This window comes from Heteronotia binoei, chromosome 14 (genome assembly GCF_032191835.1).
Source record: "Heteronotia binoei isolate CCM8104 ecotype False Entrance Well chromosome 14, APGP_CSIRO_Hbin_v1, whole genome shotgun sequence".
Lineage (NCBI taxonomy): Eukaryota > Metazoa > Chordata > Lepidosauria > Squamata > Gekkonidae > Heteronotia > Heteronotia binoei.
In genome coordinates this window covers 10,353,602-10,380,666 of record NC_083236.1, presented here as the reverse complement: position 1 = coordinate 10,380,666, position 27,065 = coordinate 10,353,602, and the positions used below count along the sequence as shown (strand labels likewise).

The 27,065-nt window shown below is 44.8% G+C and overlaps 1 protein-coding gene across 1 annotated transcript in view; it reads left to right on the top strand.

Annotated features, from left to right (window-relative positions):
- The window catches only part of KIZ (kizuna centrosomal protein), a 166,723-nt gene that overhangs the window by 12,304 nt on the left and 127,354 nt on the right, over window positions 1-27,065 (top strand). The window contains exons 2-4 of the mRNA XM_060253930.1: window positions 4,660-4,722; window positions 13,117-13,279; window positions 14,738-14,827. Of these exons, the coding sequence (XP_060109913.1) occupies window positions 4,660-4,722; window positions 13,117-13,279; window positions 14,738-14,827 (316 nt within the window). The remainder of the gene's footprint in view (window positions 1-4,659; window positions 4,723-13,116; window positions 13,280-14,737; window positions 14,828-27,065) is intronic.

Sequence of the window (27,065 nt, the reverse complement as noted above, 5' to 3'; positions counted from 1 at the left end):
TTGACAGGAATACCTAGTCCCCCCACTTTGAAGTCCCTCAAGGGGGAATGATGTTTGTCATAATGCCTTTTATATTTTTCCTTTGCAATATCCAAGTTCTGTTGAATGACTGTCCAGGGCCTACTTAATTTAGTCCACCATTGTGCGAAGTCCTCTGGGAGGTTTTGGTCCCCCCGCCCCCGGCAAGTACGGGAAAGGTTTTCCCTCATATCCATTGACAATCATTAAAGGAGAGGATTGCATAGAACTGTGGGTGCTGTTGTAACCATACTCTGCGAAAGGGAGGAGGTCTACCCGGTCTGATAGTTGTTGGGAGATTAAGCACCATAAGTACTGTTCAGTGACAGAATTCACTCTCTCTGTTAGACAATCAGTTTGGGGGTGGTAGGCAGAGCTGAGCCCCTGCTCCATTTGTGTCAGTTTACAAAAAGCTCCTCAAAATGCAATAATGAACTGGGGTCTGCGGTCGCTGATCACCCTATCTGGAAAGGAATGGAGTTTCACCACGTCTTGGAAAAACAGGTATGCTGGTCTCTTTGAAGTGGGCAGCTTAGAACACGGAATGAAATGAGCTTGCTTGGAAAAGGTGTCTACCACCACCAGAATTACTGTTTTTCCCTCTGAGGGGAGCAGGTCCGTGATAAAGTCCATGGATACTATAGACCACAGATGGGTAGCTGTTTCTGTAGGGCATAATATTCCGGGGGGGTTTCCCTCCCCTCTTTTTTGCCATTAAACAGATGGGACAAGAACTCACATATTCCGAAATATCTTTTTTCATGTGTGGCCACCAGGATTGCCGTTGTATCAGGTGTAGGGTTTTTACAAATCCACAGTGCCCAGCTATTTTACTGTCATGGCAGTGTTGAAGCACTTCTCTGTGCAGCTGTTCTCGTACATACAATTTCCCATCTTTAAACCAAAATCTCCCATCCCCTTGATTTACTTGGGGGGGGGGGGCGCACATGGAGGGTTCCTCGGCTTCAATAACCTTTTTCAGTCTTTCCCCCATTGAGCCATTTCAGGTAAGCGGGCTGTTTGGGAGCGAGTTGTAACTGCCCCTCCCAATTGAGAGGGGGCAAATAACGAGTCTATAATCTTCCCCTTTGGCTGTCATGTTGAGGGAGGCGGGGCAATGTATCAGCTAGGAAATTGGTTTTTTTCCGGGGGATGTGCTTTAACACAAAATCAAACTGCGCAAAGAATCCCTCCCACCAAATCTGCTTTACAGTTAGTTTGCACTGAGCTCTCAAGGCCTCTTAAGTTTTTGTGGTCCGTCCATGCTTCAGATGGTTCCCTCGGCCCCTTCCAACCAGGGGCGCCATGTTGCCAAGGCAAATTTAACAGTGTACGCCTCCTTGTCCCATACAGACCAGTTCTGCTTGGCGAAAGTGAATTTCTTTGAACAGTAGGTGCAGGGGCTGTTCCTGTCATCGTCATCGTAACCGTCTGCCAACCTTCAGGCCGAGTTTTGCCAGCAGACCTGTTAACTGATAGTACAAACAGAAACAAAGTCTGGTATTTCACCCCGGAAACACCAGAAGGGTCGGCTGCCACCAAACTGAGTTAATCTCTAGCACACAGGCCCCCAATCAAACCTCTGCCTAATAGAGGCGCACTAGGGAAAACCAAGCCACACAACTGCAGCAAGGGGTTCCCAAAGTAAGTTTTTAAGAATTGGTAGTAGGCACTCCAAGGCTAATGGGTAAGCTTTGCAACGTTGCTGTGACCTCAAAAGCAAACAACAAAAGGGTAAATTTATAAGAAAGTTTATTTTAAAGATTAAGCATAACAAAAGCATTGGATAAGTGAGCCATAAAAAACAAAGACATTGTAAATTATAACTAGCTAACTTAGTGCAGCTTCGTCTTCCAGATATTACAAAACAACAGAGTGCAGTGTCCAGATGGAATCAAGTAGCTTGCTATCTTGGATTTGATTCTCACCAACAAGGAAGAATTGATTGAAGAAGTGGAAATAGTGGGCACCCTGGGCAGTAGTGACCATGTGATTTCGGAATTTACAGTCTTAGGGAAGGGAAAAGCTATATGTAGTCAGACTTATAGGTTGGACTTCAGAAAGGCAAACTTCGATAAACTTAGAACTATGCTGGGTAAAATCCCATGGTCAGAAATACTTTGGAAGAAGGGGGTTCAGGAGAGGTGGGAGTTTCTTTAAAACAATATACTGAACGCGCAATCACAGACAATTCCTATGAGAAGAAAAAAAATGAAAGAAACCTAAAGAAGCCGAGGTGGCTCCATAAACAGCTCTCTAAAGACTTGAGAAATAAAAGACTCCTTTAGGAATTGGAAGGAGGGCCTTATAACGAAGGATGAATATAAACAAATCACCAGTGCTTGTAGAGAAAAAGTTAGGAAAGCTAAAGCTCAGTATGAGCTTAGGCTGGCCAAAGATGCTAAAAACAACAAAAAAGGATCAGCATAGGGGAAGTACATAAACACCTACGGTAGTTTCTTTAAATGAAACTAAGTCCTCAGGGCCAGATGAATTGCATCCAAGGGTTCTAAAAGAGCTTGTGGATGTAATTTCTGAGCCTCTGGCTATTATTTTTGAGAATTCTTAGAGAACAAGAGAGGTGCCGGAAAATTGGAGGCGGGCGAATGTTGTCCCCATCTAAGAAGGCGAAAAAAGACTCCCGACCCATCAGCTTGACGTCTATACCTGGAAAAATTTTAGAACAAATCATCAAACAGTTGGTGCTGGAACATTTAGAAAGAATGGATGAGATTCCTAAGAGCCAGCATGGTTTTCTCAAGAACAAGTCATGTCAGACTAACCTGATCTCTTTTTTTGAGAAAGTGACTACCTTGCTGGATCAGGGGAATGCTGTAGACATCATTTATCTTGATTTCAGTAAGGCTTTTTATAAAGTTCCACATACTGTTGTTGTTGACAAGTTGGTAAAATGTGGTTTGGATCCTGTTATCATTAGGTGGATATGTAACTGGTTGACAGATTGCACCCAAAGAGTGCTTGTGAATGGTTCCTTATCCTCTTGGAGAGGAGTGTCAAGTGGAGTGCCTCAAGGATCTGTCCTAGGACCTGTTTTGTTCAACATCTTTATAAAAGATTTGGATGAAGGAATAGAGGGAATGCTTATTAAATTTGCCGATGATTCTAAATTGGGAGGGGTTGCAAATACAGTAGAAGACAGAAACAGGATACAGGATGACCTTGATAGGCTGGAAAACTTGGCTAAAACCAATAAAATGAATTTTAACAGGAATAAGTGTAAAGTTCTGCATTTAGGTAGGAAAAATCCAATGCATGGTCTTAGTGGATCATACGCTGAACATGAGTCAACAGTGTGATGCGGTGGCTAAAAAGGCAAATGCAGTTTTGGGCTGTATCAATAGAAGTGTCCAGATCACATGATGTGATGGTATCGCTTTACTCTGCTCTGGTAAGACCTCACCTGGAGTATTGTGTTCAGTTTTGGGCACCACATTTTAAGAAGGAAATAGAGAAGCTTGAATGGGTCCAGAGGAGGGTGATGAAGATGGTGAGGGGTCTGGAGACGAAGTCCTATGAGGAAAGGTTGATGGAGCTGGGGATGTTTTACTTGGAGGGGAGCCGGATGAGAGGTGATATGATCACCATCTTCAAGTACTTGAAGGGCTGTCATCTAGAGGATGGTGCGGAATTGTTTTCTGTGGCCCCAGAACCAATGGGTTGAAATTAAATCAAAAGAGTTTCTGGCTCAACACTAGGAAGAACTTCCTGACCATTAGAGTGATTCCTCAGTGGAACAGGCTTCCTTGGGAGGTAATGGGCTCTCCTTCCTTGGAAGGTTTTTAAAGAGAGGCTAGATGGCTATCTGATAGCCATGAGGATCCTGTGAATTTAGAGGGGAGTGTTTGTGAGTTTCCTGCATTGTGCAGGGGGTTGGACTGGATGACCCTGAAGGTCCCTTCCAACTCTATGATTCTAAAGGTAACGGTAGTTCCCTTTGCAAACGCTTGTTGTTTTCGACTCTGGGGTTACATCGCATCATGATGTTTTCATGGCAGATTTTTTACAGGGTGGTTTGCCATTGCCTTCACCAGTCATTTACACTCCCCCCTAGCAAGCTGGGTACTCATTTTACCAACCTTGGATTGATGGAAGGCTGAGTCAACCTTGAGCCATGTACCTGAACCCAGCTTCCAACAGGATTGAACTCAGGTTGGGAGCAGAGACCTTGGGCTGCAGTACTGCAGCTTTTCCACTCTGCACCATGGGGCATATGTAGATATATGTAGGTATATAGAGAAAGATATATAGATGGGGATATATAGAAGTAAATAATAATGATAATATTAAGACCACAGATTTATACCCCGCCCTTCTCTCTGAATCAGAGCCTCAAGAGTGGCTTACCATCTCCTTTATCATCATCTCCCACAACAGACACCCTGTGAGGTGAGTAGGGCTGAGAGAGCTCTCACAGAAGTTGCTCTTTCAAGGACAACTCTTGTGAGAGCTATGGCTGACCCAAGGCCATTCAAGCGGTTGCAAGTGGAGGAGTGGGGAATTAAAACCGGTTCTCCCAGATGAGAGCCACACACTTAAGCACTACACCAAACTGGCTCTCTTTTCTTTATTCTAGAGCACTACTATTTATACACTGACTTGATTGTTTTGTACTTCTTTCAGTGAAACAAAGAGGATGGAATTGGAACGAAAAATGCTGAAATATCGTCAATCTGATGTCTGCTTGTAAGTCCATTTTAAACGGAATTTATATTGCACTGTTTTTAATTAACAGTAAATTCTGGTTTATAAACGTAACTTGGAAATGTTGATTTCTTAAATCTTTATATCTGCAATAGTTTTTTAAAAAGATGAGTGGAGTGAACTGATAGGTTTATATGTGAGAAGGGGCCTGTGTTGGTCCCAGGCTGTACAGGTCTTTAAAGGTCAATACCAACTCCTTGAATTGAGTATGGAAGCAGATTGGGAGCCGGTGTATATGGAACAAGGCTGGAGTGACATGGTCCTGATGATCTCCTCCATTCAGCTTTCTCCCAATCAGCACTCTGACCACAGCATTCTGTGCCAAATGTGTCTTTTGGACAGTATTCAAGGGTAGTCTCGTATAGACTGCATTGAAGTAATCTAATCTAGATGTTACCAGGGCATGGGTTCTAGATGTTACGGTGATCATGGGATCTGGAAGATCTAATAGAACTCTCAACCTTGCACCTTGTTCCTTTTTCCTCCTACTCACTGGCGAACCCATATCTTTTTTTCTGCATGCGCCACAGTGGCAAGGTCTTTCCTGCCCAGAAAGAGCCACAACTGGCTCACCAGCTGAAGCTGGTAAAAGGCATCCTTAGCCGCCACTCCTCCCTGTTTATCCAATAGAAGTGCAGGATCTAGGATCACCCCAGGCTATGAACCTGCTCCTTTAGAGGGAGCGCAGCCCCTTCCAAAATAGGAGATAACCCACTTCCTGGGCCAGATCTTCTCCCCACCAGGAGTACCTCCATTTTGTCAGGATTAAGTTTCAGTTTGTTAGCTCTCATCTATTGCAAAACTGCCTCCGGAGCAGCCGTCCCTGAGCACAGCACACTGAAACCTACTGTCAGTGAAACCACTACAGAAAAGTGCCTCCCAGTTCCAGTTCTGAAATGCAGTCCAGAAGAATACCACAATCAGTGGTTTCAAAAGTTGCCTGGAAGTCCAGGTGACTTTACATGGTTGCAGCCCTGTGTCCAGCTCCCAGTACATGTTCTCTACCAAGGTAACCAAGACCATTTCAGTCCCATAGCCAGGTCTGAAATCAAATTAGAATGGATCCCAATAATCCGCTTCATACAGGAATTCCTGAAGTTGTACAGTTCTCCTGGATCCAGAATAGGTTTCTTTAGGAGTGGACACACCACTGCCCGCTTCAAGACAGGAGTGACCACGCCCTTTCTCAGGGAGATATTTACTGTCTCCCACACCCAATCCACAAACCCTCCAGCAGATTTAAGCACCCAGAAGGGGCAAGGTGGTACAAGTTGAGGATAGGTTTCAAACTTCCAAGAATCCTGTCCACATTCTCAGACTGCACAAACTCAAAGATATCCCACACAACTGGACATACCACACCCTGGAAACATCTGTTCTGGTGCTTGTAATATCAAGTCAGAACAGGTGTGAGAGATTTCACCTGAAAAATGCTTAGCAAAATGTTCACAGTGGGCTGCAGAGCAGTCTACTTCCTCCTGTTAACCAGAACCCAATAGGCCCTTGGCCACCCAGAATTGTTCTGCAGGTCTGTATTGTGCAGCTGCAATGGTGGTGGAGAAGTATTGTTCCTTTGTTACTATCACTGGTACAGAGTAGCTTTTAAAATGAGCTCTAGTCTATGCCTTGTCTCAGTCATCCTGGTTCTCCACGATTGCTCTGTCCATTTTCCTCCGTATTTTCATTGTCCTCAGTCCCTCAGTATATCAAGGGGGTGCTCAGGCTCCTAGATTTGAGAGAAGGTGCAATTGTGTCAGTTTGCCCAGGTCATTACCCCATTTCAGAGGTCAACCAGAGCATGGACAGGAGTGCTGACCGTACCAGCAGGAAGATCTCTAATGCCATCCAAAAACCTGTTGGATCCATCAGAGTATGGGGGCAGATCATCTCAGTAGAACAGAAATGCATACCCTCATCCTCCCTCTGGAATAAAAATGGTGGCTCAGGCTTAGCTTCACTCCACATGCAAGAAGCAGTATTCTCCAGGCCATTGCAGCTTGTCATATCCAGGGTTTTGAAGTTCATGTGGTCACAGGATAAGTGTTCTTTCGCTCACACCTCAGCATGAGGGCCTGTTTAAATAGGCCAGGTAGCTGTGGAAGAGCCAAGAGCCTCAGTGAGTCAGCAACTTGTGCCACCTTAATGAACCAGGTGGCAAAAAGCAGGTAGTACCCCAGAAGCTTCTCTGGTGCAGTGATCAGTTTTGCCTTTAGGTGTTAGATTTATTACTCTATTAACATGGAGAGGGCGGAACTGCTCAATTCCTACTTTTCCTCAGTCTTCTCTTCTGGGGGAAACTGTGCTCAGCATGGCAAAAACAGAACATATGAGGAGGGTATGAAGTTCCAACCTAGGATCAGAATAGGGGAAGTACATAAACACCTAGTTTCTTTAAATGAAACTAAGTCCTCAGGGCCAGATGAATTGCATCCAAGGGTTCTAAAAGAGCTTGCGGATGTAATTTCTGAGCCTCTGGCTATTATTTTTGAGAATTCTTGGAGAACAAGAGAGGTGCTGGAAGATTGGAGGCGGGCAAATGTTGTCCCCATTTTCAAGAAGGAGAGAAAGATGATCCGGGTAACCACCGGCCCATCAGCTTGACGTCTATACCTGGAAAAGTTTTAGAACAAATCATCAAACAGTCGGTCCTGGAACATTTAGAAAGAATGGATGAGATTCCTAAGAGCCAGCATGGTTTTCTCAAGAACAAGTCATGTCAGACTAACCTGATCTCTTTTTTTTGAGAAAGTGACTACCTTGCTGGATCAGGGGAATGCTGTAGACATCATTTATCTTGATTTCAGTAAGGCTTTTGATAAAGTTCCACATACTATCCTTGTTGACAAGTTGGTAAAATGTGGTTTGGATCCTGTTACCATTAGGTGGATCTGTAACTGGTTGACAGATCGCACCCAAAGAGTGCTTGTGAATGGTTCTTCATCCTCTTGGAGAGGAGTGAGAAGTGGAGTGCTTCAAGGATCTGTCCTGGGACCTGTATTGTTCAACATCTTTATCAATCATTTGCTTATTAAATTTGCAGATGATCTTAAATTGGGAGGGATTGCAAACACAGAAGACAGAAAAAGGATACAGGATGACCTTGACAGGCTGGAAAACTGGGCTAAAACCAATAAAATGAATTTTAACAGGGATAAATGTAAAGTTCTGCATTTCGGTAGGAAAAATTCAATGCATGGTTATAGGATGGGGGAGACTTGTCTTAGCGGTAGTATGTGCGAAAAGGATCTAGGGGTCTTAGTGGATCATACGCTGAACATGAGTCAACAGTGTGATGTGGTGGCTAAAAAGGCAAATGCAATTTTGGGCTATATCAACAGAAGTCTACTGTCCAGATCACGTGATGTGATGGTATCGCTTTACTCTGCTCTGGTAAGACCTCACCTGGAGTATTGTGTTCAGTTTTGGGCACCACATCTTAAGAAGGATATAGACAAGCTGGAACGGGTCCAGAGGAGGGCGACGAAGATGGTGAGGGGTCTGGAGACCAAGTCCTATGAGGAAAAGTTGAAGGAGCTGGTTATGTTTAGCCTGGAGAAGAGGTGGCTGAGAGGTGATATGATCACCATCTTCAAGTACTTGAAGGGCTGTCATCTAGAGGATGGTGTGGAATTGTTTTCTGTGGCCCCGGAAGGTAGGACCAGAACCAATCGGTTGAAAAATCAAGAGTTTTCGGCTCAACATTAGGAAGAACTTCCTGACCGTTAAAGCGATTCCTCAGTGGAACAAGCTTCCTCAGGAGGTGGTGGGCTCTCCTTTCTTGGAGGTTTTTAAAGAGAGGCTAGATGGCCATCTGACAGCAATGAGGATCCTGTGAATTTAGGGGGAAGTGTTTGTGAGTTTCTTGCATTGTTCAGGGGGTTTGACTAGATGACCCTATAGAGGTACCTTCCAACTCTATGATTCTATGATTCTAACATGGCCCCACAACATTTTGGACAACAGTGTGATTGCACTGAAAAATCTGTTCATCTGATTATCTGATTAGCAGCTAATTTTTGTGTAGCCTAGGTTCATCAGGGATCTCTTATGTTATTTGTGAGTCTGCATTTAGAATGGGCATTCAAGTTATTACTGTAAATATTTTATCCTCTGAATTTTTTTTTTTAGGGAGGGGGAGGAAATGAAGAAAAAAAAGAGGGGGGGGGGGTTGAAGGCTTTCTTGCATGCCCTAAGAAATACCAGAAAACTGCAGGGATTTTTTTGAGCAGGAACTGTCAAGTCCCTGGACTTCCAGTTAACAACACACTCTTGAAGTTAGCAAGATTTCTTTATTGATGAACTGGAGTTGCAAGGCAAGATGGGCCTTGCAAAAACTGACAATGGCACGGTTGCCAGGTGCTAGGGTTTCTGCTGCCCCTGGCAGAGCCCTGCACCAGCGTGCCCCCCCCAGCAGTCCTGTCCTGCTTTATAAGGAACTGAGCAGAGGGCGGGGGGGGGTGTTTTTTTTTTCTGAACAATCGGAGCAAAAAAACCAATGCCCGCCACAGTTCCTGCTCAGCTCCCTCCAAAGCGGAACAGTGCGGCTGGGCAGTGGCAGCCCACGCGCTTCTTTCTGCATTCCAAATCGGCAGAGGGCTGGGTGAGGGACTGGTGTCCCGCCCATCCCCAAGCCCTCTCCCCCCTTTCAGAAGGAGCTATTTGGGTAGCAGCCGCTGTGTGTTTTTTCATGTCTTCCAATTCGGAATACAGAAAGAAGTGCACGGGCTCCCTTGCCCAGCCCTCTGCCTCTTCAGAGGGAGCTGGCTGGACAGTAGCCACCTGCGTTGTCAAGCGTCGATATTTCTCAATAAGCAGTCTTTTGTTTTAAATTAAAGCTGTTTTATTGTTAGAAACTCAGAAGCTGTACCAAGGACACAAGCCTTGGGAGTAATGACGTATACAGGGTTACACAGTTGCTATATAGGATATCTTCAAAGGTTACATTACAGATGCATACTTGAGTCACGGGTTCAAAGGTTACTACACACTATCTCTTTTATTACTAAGAAATTTAGGCTATTAAAAACATCTCCCATTCTCACACTTCTCTAGCAGAAGAGAAGAGTTGTCTGTGTGAACCTGTGGGAGAGGCGACTTGAAAGCGGTACCAGCCAAGCTGTAGCATAAACATCCTTGGGCCAGATGGATTTATTACTTGCCCAATGGTTGTAAATAAGGGGGGAGCAGTAGAGAGCTGGTGACCTGCTCTTTGTCTATTATATTATAACCCATTATATTACAGAAATAAGCGCGCTTGACACGTGTGCTTTTTCCTGCGTTCGGAACGCAGGAAGAAGGACGTGGGCAGCCGCTGCCCAACCAGCTAACTCTGAAGCGAGCTCCCTTGGCGTGAGCGGGGAGGGGGCACCTGCCTCCACTCCCATCCCCATGGTGAGGTGGTGCCCCAGGTGGCCGCCTACCTCACCAACTCCCACGTGCTGGCTCTGGCGGTTGCTATCCTTTCATATACCTTAATTAGTCCATTACATTTCAGAGCTAAAGGCACCAAGCACTTTGACCCTCCCCCAGAGTCCCATTCTCATGCTTTGTTGCAGACTAGATCCCTGGGAAGCAGACAGTGACTTTGAGCTGCCCATGGACTAGGCAGAGCAATGCTTGTGCTTGTTATAAAGGAAAGAGAGCGTTTAGCGACAAAAGAGTATGATAGCAAAACAATGCATGAGGTTACTACAGTGCATACACTAGACCAGGGATGACCAACGGTAGCTCTCCAGATGTTTTTTGCCTACAACTCCCATTAGCCCCAGCTATTGGCCATGTTGGCTGGGGCTGATGGGAGTTGTAGGCAAAAACATCTGGAGAGGTGCCGTTGGCCACCCCTGGTCTAGACCATCAGCCATGGCAAGAGACCCTCTTGACAGGAACACACAGGAACCCAGTTCCAGCTGGCTTGGCATTAGAGCATGTGGCCTAATGTGCAAATGAGTTCATGCTGATTTTTTTTTCTACAAAAAAGCCCTGTGAAAAAATGGTGATGTCAGAGTGTGTGGCCTAATATACAAATGAGTTCCTGCTGGGCTTTTTCTATAAAAAATGCCCTGGAAAACTATATATGTTGGTAGGGAAAAAAGACTTCTTAGAATGGGAAAGAGTGTTCGTGTCAGATCCAAGTGAGCAGCTATCTATCTATCTTGGATAGATCCAAGTGGGCAGATCCAAGTGCCCACTCTCCCATCTTCCACTACATTTTAATGTACCCTTTTTTTCTAATGGCAAACTAGAATGTATTTCTCTTTTAGAACAGTGTATCTGAATATTGTTTTTTTTTTGTATTGACACATTCAAATAAGGGATGTTGGCTGTTTATCTTATTACATATACCAACCCATCTTCCACTATATTTTAATGTATTCTTTTTTTCTAATGGCAAACTAGAATGATGTTAAAACTTCTTGAGAAACTAATGCCCTCTATTTAAACACAGAACTAACAACAAACTCTTATTTATGGCACTTCACACCTATTATGACATCAATCTGCTTTTTATCACCCTCCATTGTTGTTTCAGCCCAGTTAACAACACTAACAAACCCAGACCCCAATTCATGATTCTTTTAATCTGCCAAAAACTTTTTCATGACTCTACATACTAACTCACTGCCCACTTTCTCTATATTTAGAACTGCTTGCCATTCCGTTTTTTTCTGATGAAGTCTGCTTAGAGCACACGAAAGCTTACATTCTGAATAAAACTTAGTTGGTCTTAAAGGTTCAACTTGACTACTGCTTTGTTCTAGTGTTAGTGTCAGGCCGAATGAAATAGTGCAATTTTATATTTCCGTAGTTTTAAAATTCTCCCACTCTGTGTACATATAACGTTAGTGTGCCTCCTACAGTGACAGGTATCTGTTCTTTTCCCATATTTTAAACATAAAATTATAAATATATAGGAAATCTACCCAAAAACCTATGGTAAAGCAAAGGTGAAACTTGCAAGTGTCTGTATTTTAACTAGTAGGAAATTTTGCTAGGAAACTAGAATGTATAAATGTGTAACAACGCAACAAATCTTCTGAAATAAGGAACAAATGTTGCTGTATTAAATGGATGAAGGATAATCTTTTTAGAAAGTATGGACGGTGTGAGAGTCTTGTTGTTGATATAATTAAAATAGTCCCCCAAAATGCAAAATATTGGAAAACAGTATAGAATCAGCCAAAATTCAGCTTTTTTGCGTTCTATTGAATTGAACATATATGAAGCTGCCTTCTACTGAATCAGACCCTTGGTCCATCAAAGTCAGTATTGTCTACTCAGACTGGCGGCGGCTCTCCAAGCTGAGGTTTTTCTCACCTATTTGCCTGGATCCTTTTTAATTGGGGATACCGGGGTTCTGCTCACCAAGCAGATGCTCTACCACTGAGCCACTGTCACTCCCCACTGAAGATTTTAATGGTTGTACATTATGCTCATTTTTGCTCTAATAAGTCTGACAATAGGTTCGTAGCCATTTGGGCCTTGGAATTTATGTCAAACCATAACCTTCTTCCATCTAATCATACATATCACTTCTGGCTACATTTTTAAATTCTTTTATTTCTCTTCCAACTATCACAAGGTCCTTATCTCTTGCCTCTCAAGTGCAAGAATTATTAGTATTTATTAGTAGTAGTATTTTTTAAAAATACTATTTTGGGGAGTTTTATTAAATTTATTCACACAGTTCATTGGGAAGATTTAACGTGAAAGTACTTAACTTTGGCTGGATTGTGCCCATGGTTTTCTAAAGAAGACAGTCTGTTTTCTTTGTGGGGAGGTCTTTTTGATAATTAACGATAACCAGATATTTCTGTGCAGTTACCTTGTTGTTTACAATGCCTTAAAAATTCTTAGGGGTCCAATCCAGATGATGATGGTGCAGTTTCCTTATTACACTATAAAAGAGATCCTTCAGTGTATGAGTAATTTGAACGACACAAAGATTGAGGGTTGGATGCAGCTATGCGTGGCATGTATGGACCTCCTGATCTTTGTAATGGCCTCTTTAGCTGCCTCTGTGTGTAGCTGAAGAGGCCTTTACAAAGATCTGGGGAAATGGGATGTTGGGGTTGTATTGGGAGATCTTCAAGCTTGCATTTAGTGTAGACTGGGTCCTTAGTTTATTTTTTTAAATCAATTTTAAAAACTGGCTTTTAGCAGGTTGAAGAAAATCTTATTTTTGTTTTTAAACTGTAAAGGACTAAAATATTTCTGTACTGGAATTTTTCATCCACAGGTTTTCTTAAGGTTGAGCGATTTAGACAGAATTTCTGTCAAAAACCGTGGCAGCAAAATACCTTTTGAAAATACAATGATAGCGTTCAGTGCCACATAGCTTTTTGCAATAACAGCTTTTAAAATTTCTTCCCTTTGTAGATCTAAGCAGAAACACATGATGCTTAAGAAATACTTAAAAGAAATATGTGAACGTCAGGAAAAATCTCTGCTCCGAAACCAAGATTTGTTGAAAGAATTTGATTGTATTGAAGCTCATATTAGAAAGTTTGCTTCAAGGTCAGAGTCTCTTCAAAAGCTGAAGGTATTACGTTCCATTCTGTAATAAATATCGGCAATACTGTTGATGAAACCAGACTGTGCTGGGACTCGTTGTGCCAGGCAATCCTAATACTTTTTTTTAGAATAATTGGTTGGCTTTTGTGTAACAAAAGCAATCATCCACTTCCTGTGATAAGCCAAGGTGCCCTCGCAGCTTTGGGAATCGGGCAAGATTGAGAGCACAAAGGACTTCGAATAGTATGCCCATCCTGTTGCACCTGCCAAGTATCTGATACTTTGGTTCTATGACCAATTAAATTGGACTTAAAATAATAAAGTTTGGGTAAAATCTCTCTAGGTATGTCATTAAAATTCCTTGTGATGTCTTTTCTGTGTGTGGTATCTGATTTTTAATTTTACTGGCTTGTTGAAGCATTCTAGAATAGCTTTAATGAATGATTGTCTTTCTGTGCTCTTTGTTTTCCCCGACACATGTTGTTTTCCAGTGTGGTATAAGAAGTGTTTGCTTGAAACGATGGGTTGTTTTACTGAAGATGTAGCTATGTTGTCCTTCACTGGTTTCTGGCCCATCAGCACTTAAATGTTGCTGAAATTCATTTTGATGTTGAGTTCAGAGTTTAGCTTTTTGTAAATGCCTAGCTCCAGCACAGTCTTCACTTGAAAGTAATTTTCAAGGGTAACCGCTTGCATTTATTTCATTAATTTGCATTTATTTAAACTCTAATGAAATTGCCTCGTTGGACTTTGTGTATAGTCTGCAGACTCTGAAGGTGAGTCTAAAACTTTTTCCTTAGATAGTATGTGACTGCCGAATATATTAAGATAATTGTGTCCAATGAGGCAGAGAGCCTGTTTGGTCTTGTACCTTAGGTGTGATCTGGGAGACCCAGGTTCAGATCCCCCTCTGCCATAACAACTTGCTGTATTGCCCTGGGCTAGCCACTCTCTGCCTAATCTCCGTGAGGATAGAATGGAGAAGGGAAGGACAATGTTGTAAGCTGCGTTGAGTCTCCACTGTGGAGAAAGGTGGGGTATAAATATAGAAATAAGTGAATGTATATGGAAGATCTGGCACATGGTTGTGCATACATGAAGGACAAAATTATATAATATTGTAAATGCTGATGTTTTACATTAAAGGCGTTTGAATTTTTGAGTGGTTATGATACTTGCGCATTAAAATTAAAACTTTTCCAGTTTAGTGTTTGTGTGTGTATTGTTAAATATTTCTGTTACTGTATACTGTGGTGTGTATTTATAATTCTTTATATTAATGTGCAGATAGAGTTCAGCTGAATCAAGGCATTTTGAAATTCTGTTGACCTCAATGGGAGAGTGTAATAATTTCGCTTCACCCAAGTTGGTATCCATGGGATGTATACCTGCTTAACTTCAGCTAGATCACAATTTGCCTAAACAAAATTGTTTTTTTAAAAAAATCTTAATTTATAACATCTCTCTCTCTCTCTCTTTGTATTAGGCAGAGTATGAAAAAAAAGTTAAAAGTAGGCTGGAACTTCAGAAACATAGTACATTAAAAGATGATGGGGAAGATAATGTTAAACAGCTGGTAAGTGAATAAAATGGAAGCAGGTAAGCTACATCCAACTAATGTTAAAATATTTAAGTCCCATTGATCTTTAGGGGAAAATTAAGCACATATTGAAGTCTTTTGTTATTTAAATCAATGGATCTTAAAACCACTTAGCTCTGGCTGGACTCTACCCATAATCTTTATTAATAAGGAGCTTTCACTAGTTTTTATTTTATTCTGCTTTGTTTCAGACTTCGTTGCAAAACTATGTTAAATGCGGTTCCTTTCACAATTCAGTTTAAACTGCATAACACTTGCTGGAAAAGCAATAGTGTAATTATTCACTGTGTGATCATGAAACAGTAGGAAACCCCTTCTGCCCCTTGTTCTCTATTTGTCTTGTGGGTCTTGTTCTAAACTCAGAAAAGTATGGAAACCATCTCCAAACTTAAAGCATGAACATGTAGCATTTATAATTTTGTACATTTTGACCTTTCCTCCACCTCCAGAAGACACACACATACAAAAGCTGGGAAAAGATTGCATATCTAAACCACAGACAAAGGCTGACAAGGAATACTTAAATATATTCTGCCATATATCTGCAGTAATGCAGGCTTCTAATCCCTCTTTCTATCTCCATATAAATGATACAGTTCAAGACCAGAGCTGTTTTTCTTCCCTAAAAGCTGGAAAGCTCTTTTAGATGAAATGTCTAAAAACATCTTGTAATAACTTGGAGCATGCTGGCAAGAGTAGTCACTTGTGACTATATGTGAAACCCCCTCAGCTAGTTGATATTGTAATAAGCCAGAATGGGGAGCATCTCTCCATTATTCAGAAAAGCCAACAGCATGCTTGTCCCTTAGGCTAGAGCATTCATTAAGGAAAGCTTACTGGCGGAAAGCTGGAAACAGATGATAACAGGATATGATTTTCATATTTAATGCATTCCTTGGAAGAGTATGTGTGTTGCAGATTGATAGAAGAATCAACTGCTACTTTACTAAAAGACTTTCTAGTTTGCCCTATAGCTACCGATGGAATCATTCAGCCAAGAAATTAACTTTTCCTCCTTTTACCTGCTTTATGTATCAGCTAAGCAGGCTGTCTTGCTGCCAGTAAATGTTATTATGCATTTAACTGTTTGGTATTTAAGACTCTTATCAGAAAAGAAACAGAGGCTGCACTATTTTCTGTGTGTGTGTGTGTGGGCGCGTGAACATGCATGTATGTTATTGTTGTTGTTTAAATAGTAGGAGGAAGGTTTTCATTTTTCTTTCTTCATTGCATTAGCCGACATTAATCTGAGTTTATAGATATTTTTCCCCATGCTGTGAATTTTTAAAAGTAGGGAAACCTTGAATTTAGGCCGTTCTTCGTAAATATGCAGAGCAATGAGCTTCACCAACCTTGACCTATATAAGTAGGTTTTCAACAATATATGAATTGCTTTTGGTTCAGATATATATGAAATGCTAACTTTCTTTTTCGTTTTGGAGATACGTTCTGAAAGAATTTGTCTTTAGAGTTCTTGATTTTAAGAAAACTGCATTACTTTCTGCTGTAGTCAGTTAACCTAAATGCTGGAATGCCTGTAATACTGGCATACTCCTATAATGTCTATTGTTACTAAGCCTGCTATTTTATAGAAGTGTTTACTTGCTTTCTTTCATATATTATGTACAGTGAAAGTACTGTATTAAAAACAGCTGGGATCCAAATAACCCAACCACTGCTGGATGCAGGATCTCTCTGTTGTCCCGTCCCCCCCCCCCCATCTCATCATGCGCTATCTGAAGGGTCCCTTCGATTAGGAGTGACTTTTCTAGGTAAAAGGGCTGCTGTAAGAAGAGTCTGCATTTGGATATGGAAGCTCTTCTTGCAGTCTTTTGGATCCAACCAAATAATAATTTTACAAAAATTACATCCTGTCCTATTTCTAAGGCTTACAGTGCTTATGCTTTGAACAACTGAACTCTCTCAAAGAGGTAAGCTAAAGAACAGAATTCCCCCCCCCCTATTATTGCATAAGTGGAGGGCAGGCTGCATGGTATAGCCTGATCTCATCAAATCTCGGATATTAAGCCGCTTTGGTACTTGGATGGGGAGCCACGAAGGAAGATTGTGCATAGGAAGGCAATCGCATGCCTTGAAAGCCCCTTGATTGTGGGCGTTGATTGTGATGTATGTGTTATAAAAATGGTCCCCAAATAGCTAGATCTCTTTGTATCAACCATGAGGAACGTGTTTTGAGAGGGAAGGGGCAAAGTAACGGTGGCCTGTTTTTTTGGGCTCCCTTAATTGATGGACTTCCTCTCACCAAAAGAAGATATTGGACTCTCAGCTGCCACTGTTTCACTAACTGGTGGGTAGCTTTTCATATTTGTATAAGTTGTGCAGACCCATTGTAAGGATCACTGAGATCACCCAAGCAAACTCTTGCTTATGATATAAGGTAGAGTTTAATAGTTTTGATACAGGAGTTAACCCTCTGGTAAGAATTGCTAGGAATGAGTGTAAAGAATACAATGAAGATATACTTCAAACACGTGGGCAAAGTTTGCTCTTCCCCTCTCCCTGTTTTTCACGTCAAATTGTATATCAGCTGGAGACAACACAGCTCTTTTGGTTCACACATAACCAAGGCTGCTTGCATATTCCAGGCAAGGGAGGCGCCAGGTGCCAGGTGCATATTCCAGGCAAGGGAGGCCGAGGACCTGCCTACCTAAAGGACCGCCTCTCCCCATATGTACCCCGGAGAGCACTGAGGTCTGGTTCTCAGAACTTATTAACAATCCCTGGGCCAAGAGAAGTTAGGTTGAAGGCCACTAGGGAGCAGGCCTTCTCGGTGATAGCCCCTCGCTGGTGGAACGATCTCCCAGAGATGGTGCGAGCCCTGCGGGACCTGAACCAATTCCGCAGGGCTTGCAAAACATTTCTTTTTCAGTTAGCATTTGAGTCACCATGTGGCAACTAAGACGGAACCTGATTAATGAATGAATAGACACTCAGCCATCTTAAATACATCATTTTAGCACCTATTTTTATATCTTATATGTTTATATGTTTTTATGTATTTTAAATAATTTATTGTAATTAATGTTTAAGTTGTTATGTTTTATGAATCACGGGACTCCCATGTCTATTATTGTTTAATGTGAATCATGAGACTCCCGTGTCTGTTAGCCGCCCTGAGCCCGCCTAGCGGGGAGGGCGGGATATAAAAATAAAATATTATTATTATTATTATTATTATTCGTTTCCATGGTAACGAGATAAGACGCCAAACTCCAATCATAAACAATGAGCTACTAAAACTACAGAACAAGGAGCATCACCTTCCTGCCCCCCTCTAACACCACACTAGCAATCAAGCAACTGGGTTACACTAAGCATGTAGCAATTGAAGACAGTAAAACATCTCTGGGCAGGACAATAAAATATCTCATAGCAGGACACATTCTGACTCTTGCCCCCCCCCCCCATCACTTTCCTCCCTGCTTCTCTGGGAACTTCTTGTGGAAAGCACGGATTAATTTGGGTGCCTGTATATGATCAACACGGACCCATTCGTTATGAGCCTCTGAGAATTGGGTCCATTTCACTAGGAAATTCAAAATCCTTGTTTGATCTCAGAGTCTAAAATACACTCCACCTTCTGGTGGGGTTGGCCACCTACCATCAAAGATAGGGGGGGCATGGGCTGCTGGTACCATGAGTCCATTCCAGGGTCCTGCTTGAGCAAGCTGAAATGAAAAGTTGTATGAACATTTTTTTAGGTTTTTAGGCAACCCAATCACTTTGTTTATTAAATACATCACCTTAAAGTAGTCTATGTATTTCCACCCCAGTTTCTTTGTGGGTTGTAGTCCTTTCAGATTCTTTGTGGAGATATACAGTGAATCTCCCACCTTGAGCTCCCAGGGTGGGGATCTCTTTTTGTCTGCTTGCGTTTTGTAGTCCTGTTTTGCCTTATCCAATATCTCTTTAATTTGGTTTCACTGTGCAGCCAACTTGGACCACCAGTCCGTAAAGTCTCCTGCCTGACTGGGTGTCCCTCCCAGCAGTCCAAGGAACAGTTTTCCTTCAGACCTATTTGAAAGGGGTAGCCTCCACCGAGCTATGGATGCTATTGTTATAGCAATATTCTGCAAATGGCAGCAAGTCCATCCAGTTGTCGTGTTGGAAGTTGATGTAGCACTTTAAGAACTGTTCTAATATCTGATTGGTCCTTTCTGGCTGTCCGTCAGTTTCGAAGTGATAAGCTGAGCTGAGACCCTGCTCCATACTAGTCAGTTTAAGGAACTCCTTCCAGAATTTAGCCATGAACTGGGACTTGCAGTCGGAAATCACCTTATCTGGAAAAGACTGTAGTCTTTCAACATGTTCATAAAGCAGCTTCCTGGCCGTGGTACTTGTGTGCACGGCATGAAATGGACTTGCTTAGAAAATGTATCTACTACCACTAGAATTGCCATCTTCCCTTTACTTGAGGAAGGTCAGTGATAAAAGACCATAGAAATCACTGCCTGTGGTCATGAAGGCATCTTCAATGGTTGAACATATGAACATATGAAGCTGCCTTATACTGAATCAGACCTTCGGTCCATCAAAGTCAGTATTGTCTTCTCAGACTGGCAGCCGCTCCCCAGGGTCTCAAGCTGAGGTTTTTCACACTTATTTGCCTGGACCTTTTTTTGGAGATGCCAGGGATTGAACCTGGGACCTTCTGCTTCCCAAGCAGATGCTCTACCACTGAGCCACCATCCCTCCCCTATCAGTTGTCCCTCCCTATCAGGTTGTAGCAATCCTGTGGGCTTCCTCCCTCTTTTCTTTCCCATTAAGTACACTGGTCAGGATAAGACATATCGGGAGATGTCTTGGCATACACAAGGCCACCCAGACTGTCTCTGGACCAAATGTAATGTCTTTACAAACCCAAAATTGCCCCGCTAGTTTATTATCATAGAAATGGCACAGAATTTCTCCCTGCAGGGATTCAGACACATATGCTCAGCAGGGATTCAGGCACTCCTAAACAGGCAGCCATCCTTCCCCAGTGTCTGCATCACCCTCCTGAGCCAGAGCTTCATTCACTTTGTCTGCCCATGGTAAAGGGGGGTGGCTGCTCTCCCATTTCATAGTTTGGTGGCAAGTGAGTACTGCCCTCCCTTGTTGGGTCATTGTGAACAAAGAGTCAGTGATATTCCCCCTCTTACTCTCATGCTGGGGCAAGCATGACAACACATCAGCTAGGAGGTTAGATTTCCTTGGGAGGTGTTTCAGTGTAAACTGGAACTTTGAAAAGAACTCCGCCCACCACAGTTGCTTTGCTCCAAGCTTGTGGGGGGAGCATAAAGCTTCCAAATTTTTATTATCTGTCCAGACTTCGAATGGCACTCTGGCCTCTTCTAACCAGTGCTACCAAGTTAAAACGGCCTATTTTACAGCTGTGGCTTCTTTATCCTATACTGACCAGTCCTGTTCCATCTCCAAAAACTTCTGGGAGATGTAAGCATGTAACCTTTTCTCAAGCCCCTCTTGTAGGATGTCCATAGTGACATCACTGGTGTTAACTTGGAGAGTGATTTTTTTTTCTTGTCAAGGTGATGCGGCACAGATTCAGAGGTGAACAACGGCTTGAGTCTCTCAAACATGCATCGGCATTCATTCATCCACTTTAGTGCCCCAGGCTTCATCCTTTCAAAACCCTTCCCTTTATTCTTAAGGAGGTGGTCTGTAAGGGGTAGTGCCACTTGGGCAAAGTTCTTTATGAAGGGGTGGTAGAAATTGGTGAACCTCAAGGATTGGAGCTGCTGCCTGGTCTTGGGGGGTGGGGGGGAGGGGTTCCTAGCTCAGTACATCTCTGATTTTGGCTGGGTCCATTCCCAAGCCCTCCCGAGATACTCTGTACACCAAAAAGACCAGCTCTTCTTTGTGAAATTCAGTTTTGACAATTTAGGTCCATCTGGTGGACTTTTTGCTTGTTCTTGTAATGGGTGGCCTCCTGCACCAACTTTACGTGCAAAGGGAGATCTTCCAAATAAATCAACGTGTCATCTAGCTAAGCAACCATCCCTTTGTATAGAAATTTGTGTAACACCTTGTCGATCAAGTTCATGAACACTCCTGGTGTCCCTTGTAATCCAAATGGCATCACCAGATATTCAGACTGTCCCAAAGGGGTGTTGAAGGTAGTCCTTCACTTGTCTCCTTCCCTGATGTGAACTCGGAAGTAAGTATCTTGTAATTCGGTGAAAATCTTTCCCTTTGCCACTACCCCCAACAGGTCTTTAATCTGGGGGACTGGATAGGCATTTGAGGATGAAACAGCATTTATTCCCTGATAGTCTTTGCACAATCTCAGGCTGACATCCATTTTCTTCCTAAATGGGACTGGTGTCATGTGGGAGGAGCTGGCGGGGTGGATGAAGCCCTGCACTAGTTTTTTTTGTCAGTTCCACCCTTTCAACTGGGCTCATAGAGTACAACTTCCCTCCCCCAGTATCCATTCATTGGGAGAATAGGTTTGGATGTCCGGTCAGGGGATTCCAGTGCTCCTGGGGAGGGGAAGATATGACGGTGGGAATAGACGGAGATGCGAGAGAAGGAGGCGGAGACAAAACAGTGCTCGGCCCCCTTCTAGTCTACTTCCCATCCCAACGGTGACAAGTTGTGGGATCAAGAGAAATTGCCCGCGTCCGACATTGGTGTTATGCAATGCCAGGTCTATAAATAATAAGACCGAGACCATTAGGGACTTCCTGCTTCGGCAGGACGCTGACCTGGCTTGCGTGACGGAGACCTGGGTTCAAGAGGGGGAGACGACGGCACTCTCCCAGATGACCTCCCCAGGTTACTCGGTCTTTCACCAGTCGCGGATTAGCGGGCGGGGGGGTGGGGTAGCTGTACTCATTCGGGAGGGTTACTCCTTCCGGGCTCTCCCGGCCCCAAAGATCGACGGTATTGAGTGCGTTGGCCTTGCGTGGGATGTCGGGGAGAGGTTGGCGATCTGGCTGGTGTACCGTCCGCCTAACGCACCGGCCAGCGCCTTCCCATCCCTGATGGAGGCGGTGTCCGGCTGGGCGCTGGAGTACCCAGGGCTCTTGGTCCTGGGCAACTTCAATGTCCATGCCGACGACGCGGCCTCCACTCAGGCGATGGACCTAGTGTCTTCCATGGCGACACTGGGACTCTCCCAATTTGTCACGGCTCCCACGCACCAGGCTGGGCACACATTAGATCTGATCTTTGCGACCGGGATTCAAGTGAACGAAATCGCAACGGAGGCGATACCATGGTCGGATCACTTAGTCCTCAAGGCTCGTATGGAGACGCTGCCACAACCCTGTAAGGGCGGAGAGCCTATTTTGGCTCGCCCGCGGAGCCTGATGGACCCGGAACGGCTCCAAACGGCTCTTCGGGATCCTTGGCCCCTTTGCGATTCCCTTGATGCCCTGGTTGATGCCTGGCAAGATCGGCTATCCGGGGCAATCAATGAGATCGCACCCCGACGTCCTCTGCATCCTCGTTCAAGGCTGGCTCCTTGGTATACCTTGGAGCTACGCCGGTTGAAACAAGGACTCCAACAACTAGAGAGGCAGCGGCGGCGCACTCGTGGCGAAGTGGTGAGAACATCCTACAGAACGCTTATGAGGTCTTACGAGATGGCAGTCAAGGCCGCGAAGAAAAAGTACTTCGCGGCCAAGATTGCATCTGCAAATTCGCGCCCGGCACAATTGTTTAAAATAATTGGACATTTAACTACACTGCCCCAAGGCAGACCAAACGTTAGAGAATTGGAAATAGGCTGTGAGGCTTTTGCGAAATTTTTTGCAGACAAAATCACGTCGCTCTGCCAGGACCTGCCCATCACCTTGGATACAGTACATGAGCCCGAGGCCCCGTGCCTGTCTTCCGATTTAACTCTGGATCACTTCAGCCCGCTCGGCCTGGAGGAAGTTGACGGAATCCTCTCCTCTGCGCGCCCTACAACTTGTGATTTGGACCCATGCCCCTCCTGGCTAATTAAATCCTGCCTGAGGGAGCTTGAATGTCCTTTACGGGACATCATAAATAGATCCCTCTCGGAGGGATGCTTTCCATCATCTCTAAAAGAGGCTTTGGTCCATCCCCTCTTGAAAAAAAGTACAGCAGACCTGGCTGAATTGGCAAATTATGGACCGGTCTCTAATTTACCGTTTTTAGGTAAAATCATAGAGAGGGCAGTGGGGTCACAGTTGCAGAGCTTTCTGGATGACGCTTCCATCCGAGACCCTTGCCAGTCCGGCTTTCGGGATGGAGACAGTACTGGTTGCCCTGGTAGATGATCTCCAACGGCATCTGGATCGGGGCGGTGTGGCGGTGCTGATGTTGATGGACGGTCGACCATCGGCTACTGATCCGCCGCCTCGCCGATGTAGGGGTGAGGGGGTCTACCTTGCAATGGCTCTCCTCCTTCCTTGAGGATCAGGGACAAAGGGTGGCAATTGGGGGCGAGTGGTCCCAGAGGCGCACACTGGACTGTGAAGTGCCTCAGGGGGCAGTTCTCTCACCAATGTTATTTAATAGCTATATGCGCCCCCTTGCCCAGATTGCCAGGGGACATGGACTTGGGTGCCATCAATATGCAGATGACACCCAACTCTATCTGCTAATGGACGGCCGGCCTGACTGCGTCCCAGAGAATTTAGACCGGGCCCTGCAGGATTTGGCAACCTGGTTGAGGAGGAGCGGGCTGAAACTAAATCCAGCAAAGACAGAAGTCCTTTGCCTAGGTTGGGGCGCTCGGGGAGGGGAAATACCTCTCCCTGTCTTCGACGGGGCGCCGCTGAAAGCGGCGCCCCGGGTTAGGAGCCTGGGAGTTTTACTGGAGCCTGCACTATCAATGGAGGCCCAGATTGCAGCCACTGCCAAGTCAGCCTTTTTCCATCTAAGGCGGGCAAAGCAGTTGGCTCCTTTCATAGAGCGCCAAGATCTGGCAATGGTGCTTCATGCAACGGTCACCTCGAGACTGGATTACTGTAATGCCCTCTACATGGGGCTGCCTCTGTACCGAACCCGGAAGCTGCAACTGGTGCAGAATGCAGCGGCCAGACTGTTGCTGGGGCTTCCTAAATGGGAGCACATACAGCCTGGGCTGCGCGAACTGCACTGGCTGCCAGTTATATACCGGGTTCGTTACAAAGTGCTGGTTATTACCTTTAAAGCCCTATATGGTCGAGGACCTGTCTACCTTAGGGACCGTCTCTCCCCATATGAACCCCAGAGAGCACTGAGGTCAGCCGGGAAAAACTTGTTGACTATTCCCGGACCGAGAGAGGTGAAGCTGCAATGTACCCGTAACCTGGCCTTCTCCTCTATAGCTCCGAGCCTATGGAACCAACTTCCAGAGGAAATGCGGGTCCTGCGGGACCTTGAACAGTTCCGCAGGGCCTGCAAGACCTTCCTCTTCCGATTGGCTTTCACTGATGAAAATGGAAATTGCTAAGGAAACCGCCATCATAAAAAGTAAACATAGCATTAGCACTTTTACTAATTTAATTTAATTTAATTTTTAAAACTTAAGCAGATTTTTAATTAAAATGTTCATGACGTTTAAACGTATTTTTATCTATTTGTATAATTAAACCTGAATTATGTTGTTAGCCGCCCTGAGCCTGCTCCGGCGGGGAGGTCGGGATACAAATAAAATTTTGTTTGTTTGTTGTTTGTTCAGTTGCATAGTCAATAAGTGTGCAGCGGGAGTTCATCTGCCCCGTTTTCTTCAGACACTTGGCTTAAGTTTCTATACTTGGGAGGAATCTCCCCCCAACTCCTCACAACTCAAGCACACAGTTTCTGGAATAGGGGGAGGAGTGGGGCCCCAAGCTGGATCCCAGTTGTGCTCCTTGCATTGGTTGTCTGGGAAACAGCTGGTGCTCACTCCACTACACATAGGGGAAATGGTCTGTCAACCAGTGCACTCCTAAAACCACTGAGAACTGGGCTGATGGGGTCACTACAAAAGTCTGTTCTTCCCAGTGGAGCCCCATCCCCACTGGCACTTCCTCAGTTTCTAGCATGCAAGGATCTTGCCGCATCAAGGCTCTATACATCTGCTCGAACTGGATGGGCTCAGAGAGATGTATCATGTCTAGCCCCAGTCCTGTGACTGTTGTGGGCTGATAAGTCCCTACTGCACCCCAAGTCTTAACAGGGCATGCACTCTCATACGAGTTCCCATCTTGGGGTTATTGAAAGTTATAGGGAAATAGAACAAAGTCCCCTTGGTTCTCACCCAAGGTGGTGTGTCGATGCCTGTTGCTTTGTGCCTTTCATAGCAGGTCTCACCCATTTCCTGACGACTGGGCCTCGCTCCTGTCACTTTCTGATGGCATGCCCGACTGCAGATCCTCCTGGTTGCTGGCTTCTTGAGCAGTCATGGACCCTTGCTAGCTTATGTAGCCGAGCTGTCCAGTTTTGCTCTCTCAGAGGCCTTGTGCAGGGATCCGTCTTCTTCGTCCCAGTGGGGGCCTTGCTGGTTTTAGGGCAATCGACAGTGGTTATCTGCCCCACATTTTAGGCATAATCCTTGTTTCATCTGTTGCTCTTTCTCTGCCATTGAGGGGGTCTTTTTGGATTGATATTTCACCTCTCCCTGGGACTCGCCACTGCTTCTCCTGTGCCCTGCTTGGTACTTCTGGCACAAGAGTTTCACCACTTGTCCTCGGATCCATTCCAGGAGGGTGCAGGGGTTGTCCTGCATTGTCTCCTTATTCACCAAGTCTGGGTTCAGCCCAGTGCAGTAGAATTCAATTTTGACTGTCTCAGACCAATTGTGTACTGTAGTTGCATAGGCTTGGAACTCTGCCAAAAACTTGCTCACTGACTGGTACTGCTTATGCATCCTCTTTAGCTTCATGTGTGCTTGTTCTTCCTTTAAGGGATCTTTGAATTGTGCCTTTAGGGCTCTCAGGAACTATTGGACTGTGTGGAGCTCCAGCAACCAGGCTTTGTATAACATATCATTTTGCTGCTGGGCCCCCCAGCCGAGATCCCAGGTAGCTCACTTGACTCACTTCATTTAGGGAAGGTAGGCCCCCATTATCTCAGGAACTGTTGTACTTGGACCTGGAAGTACCCAAGTTCTTCTGAGTCTCCTTCAAACTTTGCCTCTAACTTGTGCTGCCCCACGGGGCCCACAGGTCTTGGGCTTGGCCCAGTTGTGGCAACTGGGGGCTGTAGTGGCTGAGGCAGCAGACCTGGAACTGCTGTAGCTCCTTCTGGCATTGTTTGTCCATCTGGAGGCACCTGTGCTGGCGGCAGTTGCTGGCCATCAGGGGGTCCTTGGGGCAGTTGCTTCTGCCCCTGTTGCAGGACTGGTGGGTTCTTTGCGATATTCATTGCTGTTCTCAGCATCCCCTTCATGAAGTTCATGATTTCCAGCATCTCTTGCCTCATCTCCTCCCTCATCTTGTTCATTTCTGCTCTCAGGTGGCTGAGCTTGCTGGTAGTGGTGGCTCTGGCTGCTCATTCCCAGTTCGCTTCATCGGACTCTTCTTTATTTTCCTCCTCCTCTTGTTCCAAGAAGAACTCCTCAGCGGAGACATTGCCCCCTCAAATACTTGCTTTTGCACCTCTCCTTCTGTCGGGCATCTTTTTTTGCGAATGCCACTGAGATGGCCTAATGCAGGAGGGTCTTCTCGAACCAGTACATCAGGTCATACTCCCACCAGATAGACCTAGACACTGTCCTCCGTTGGGTGTTGGGCTGGGGCAGTAGGAGTTGTGCTCCCGCCCCCCCTTCTTCAAGCCTGTGGTCCTTAGGGTTGGGTCTGGCTTCTTGTTGGGTACATTGGGTTGCTCCTTCCCCAGGTCTGATGCACCTGCCCCACTTCTGTTCTCACTCATAGCCTGGTTCAGGGTTTATTCAGTGTCACCAGGGGCAAGGAGATATTGTTTACAGGCAAAATGTAAGCATCATCTTACATTTTTGCGGATGACACTAAATTGTTCAGGGTGGTGAGAACCAGAGAGGATTGTGAGGAACTCCAAAGGGATCTGTTGAGGCTGGGTGAGTGGGCGTCAACGTGGCAGATGCGGTTCAATGTGGCCAAGTGCAAAGTAATGCACATTGGGGCCAAGAATCCCAGCTACAAATACAAGTTGATGGGGTGTGAACTGGCAGAGACTGACCAAGAGAGAGATCTTGGGGTCGTGGTAGATAATTCACTGAAAATGTCAAGGCAGTGTGCGTTTGCAATAAAAAAGGCCAACGCCATGCTGGGAA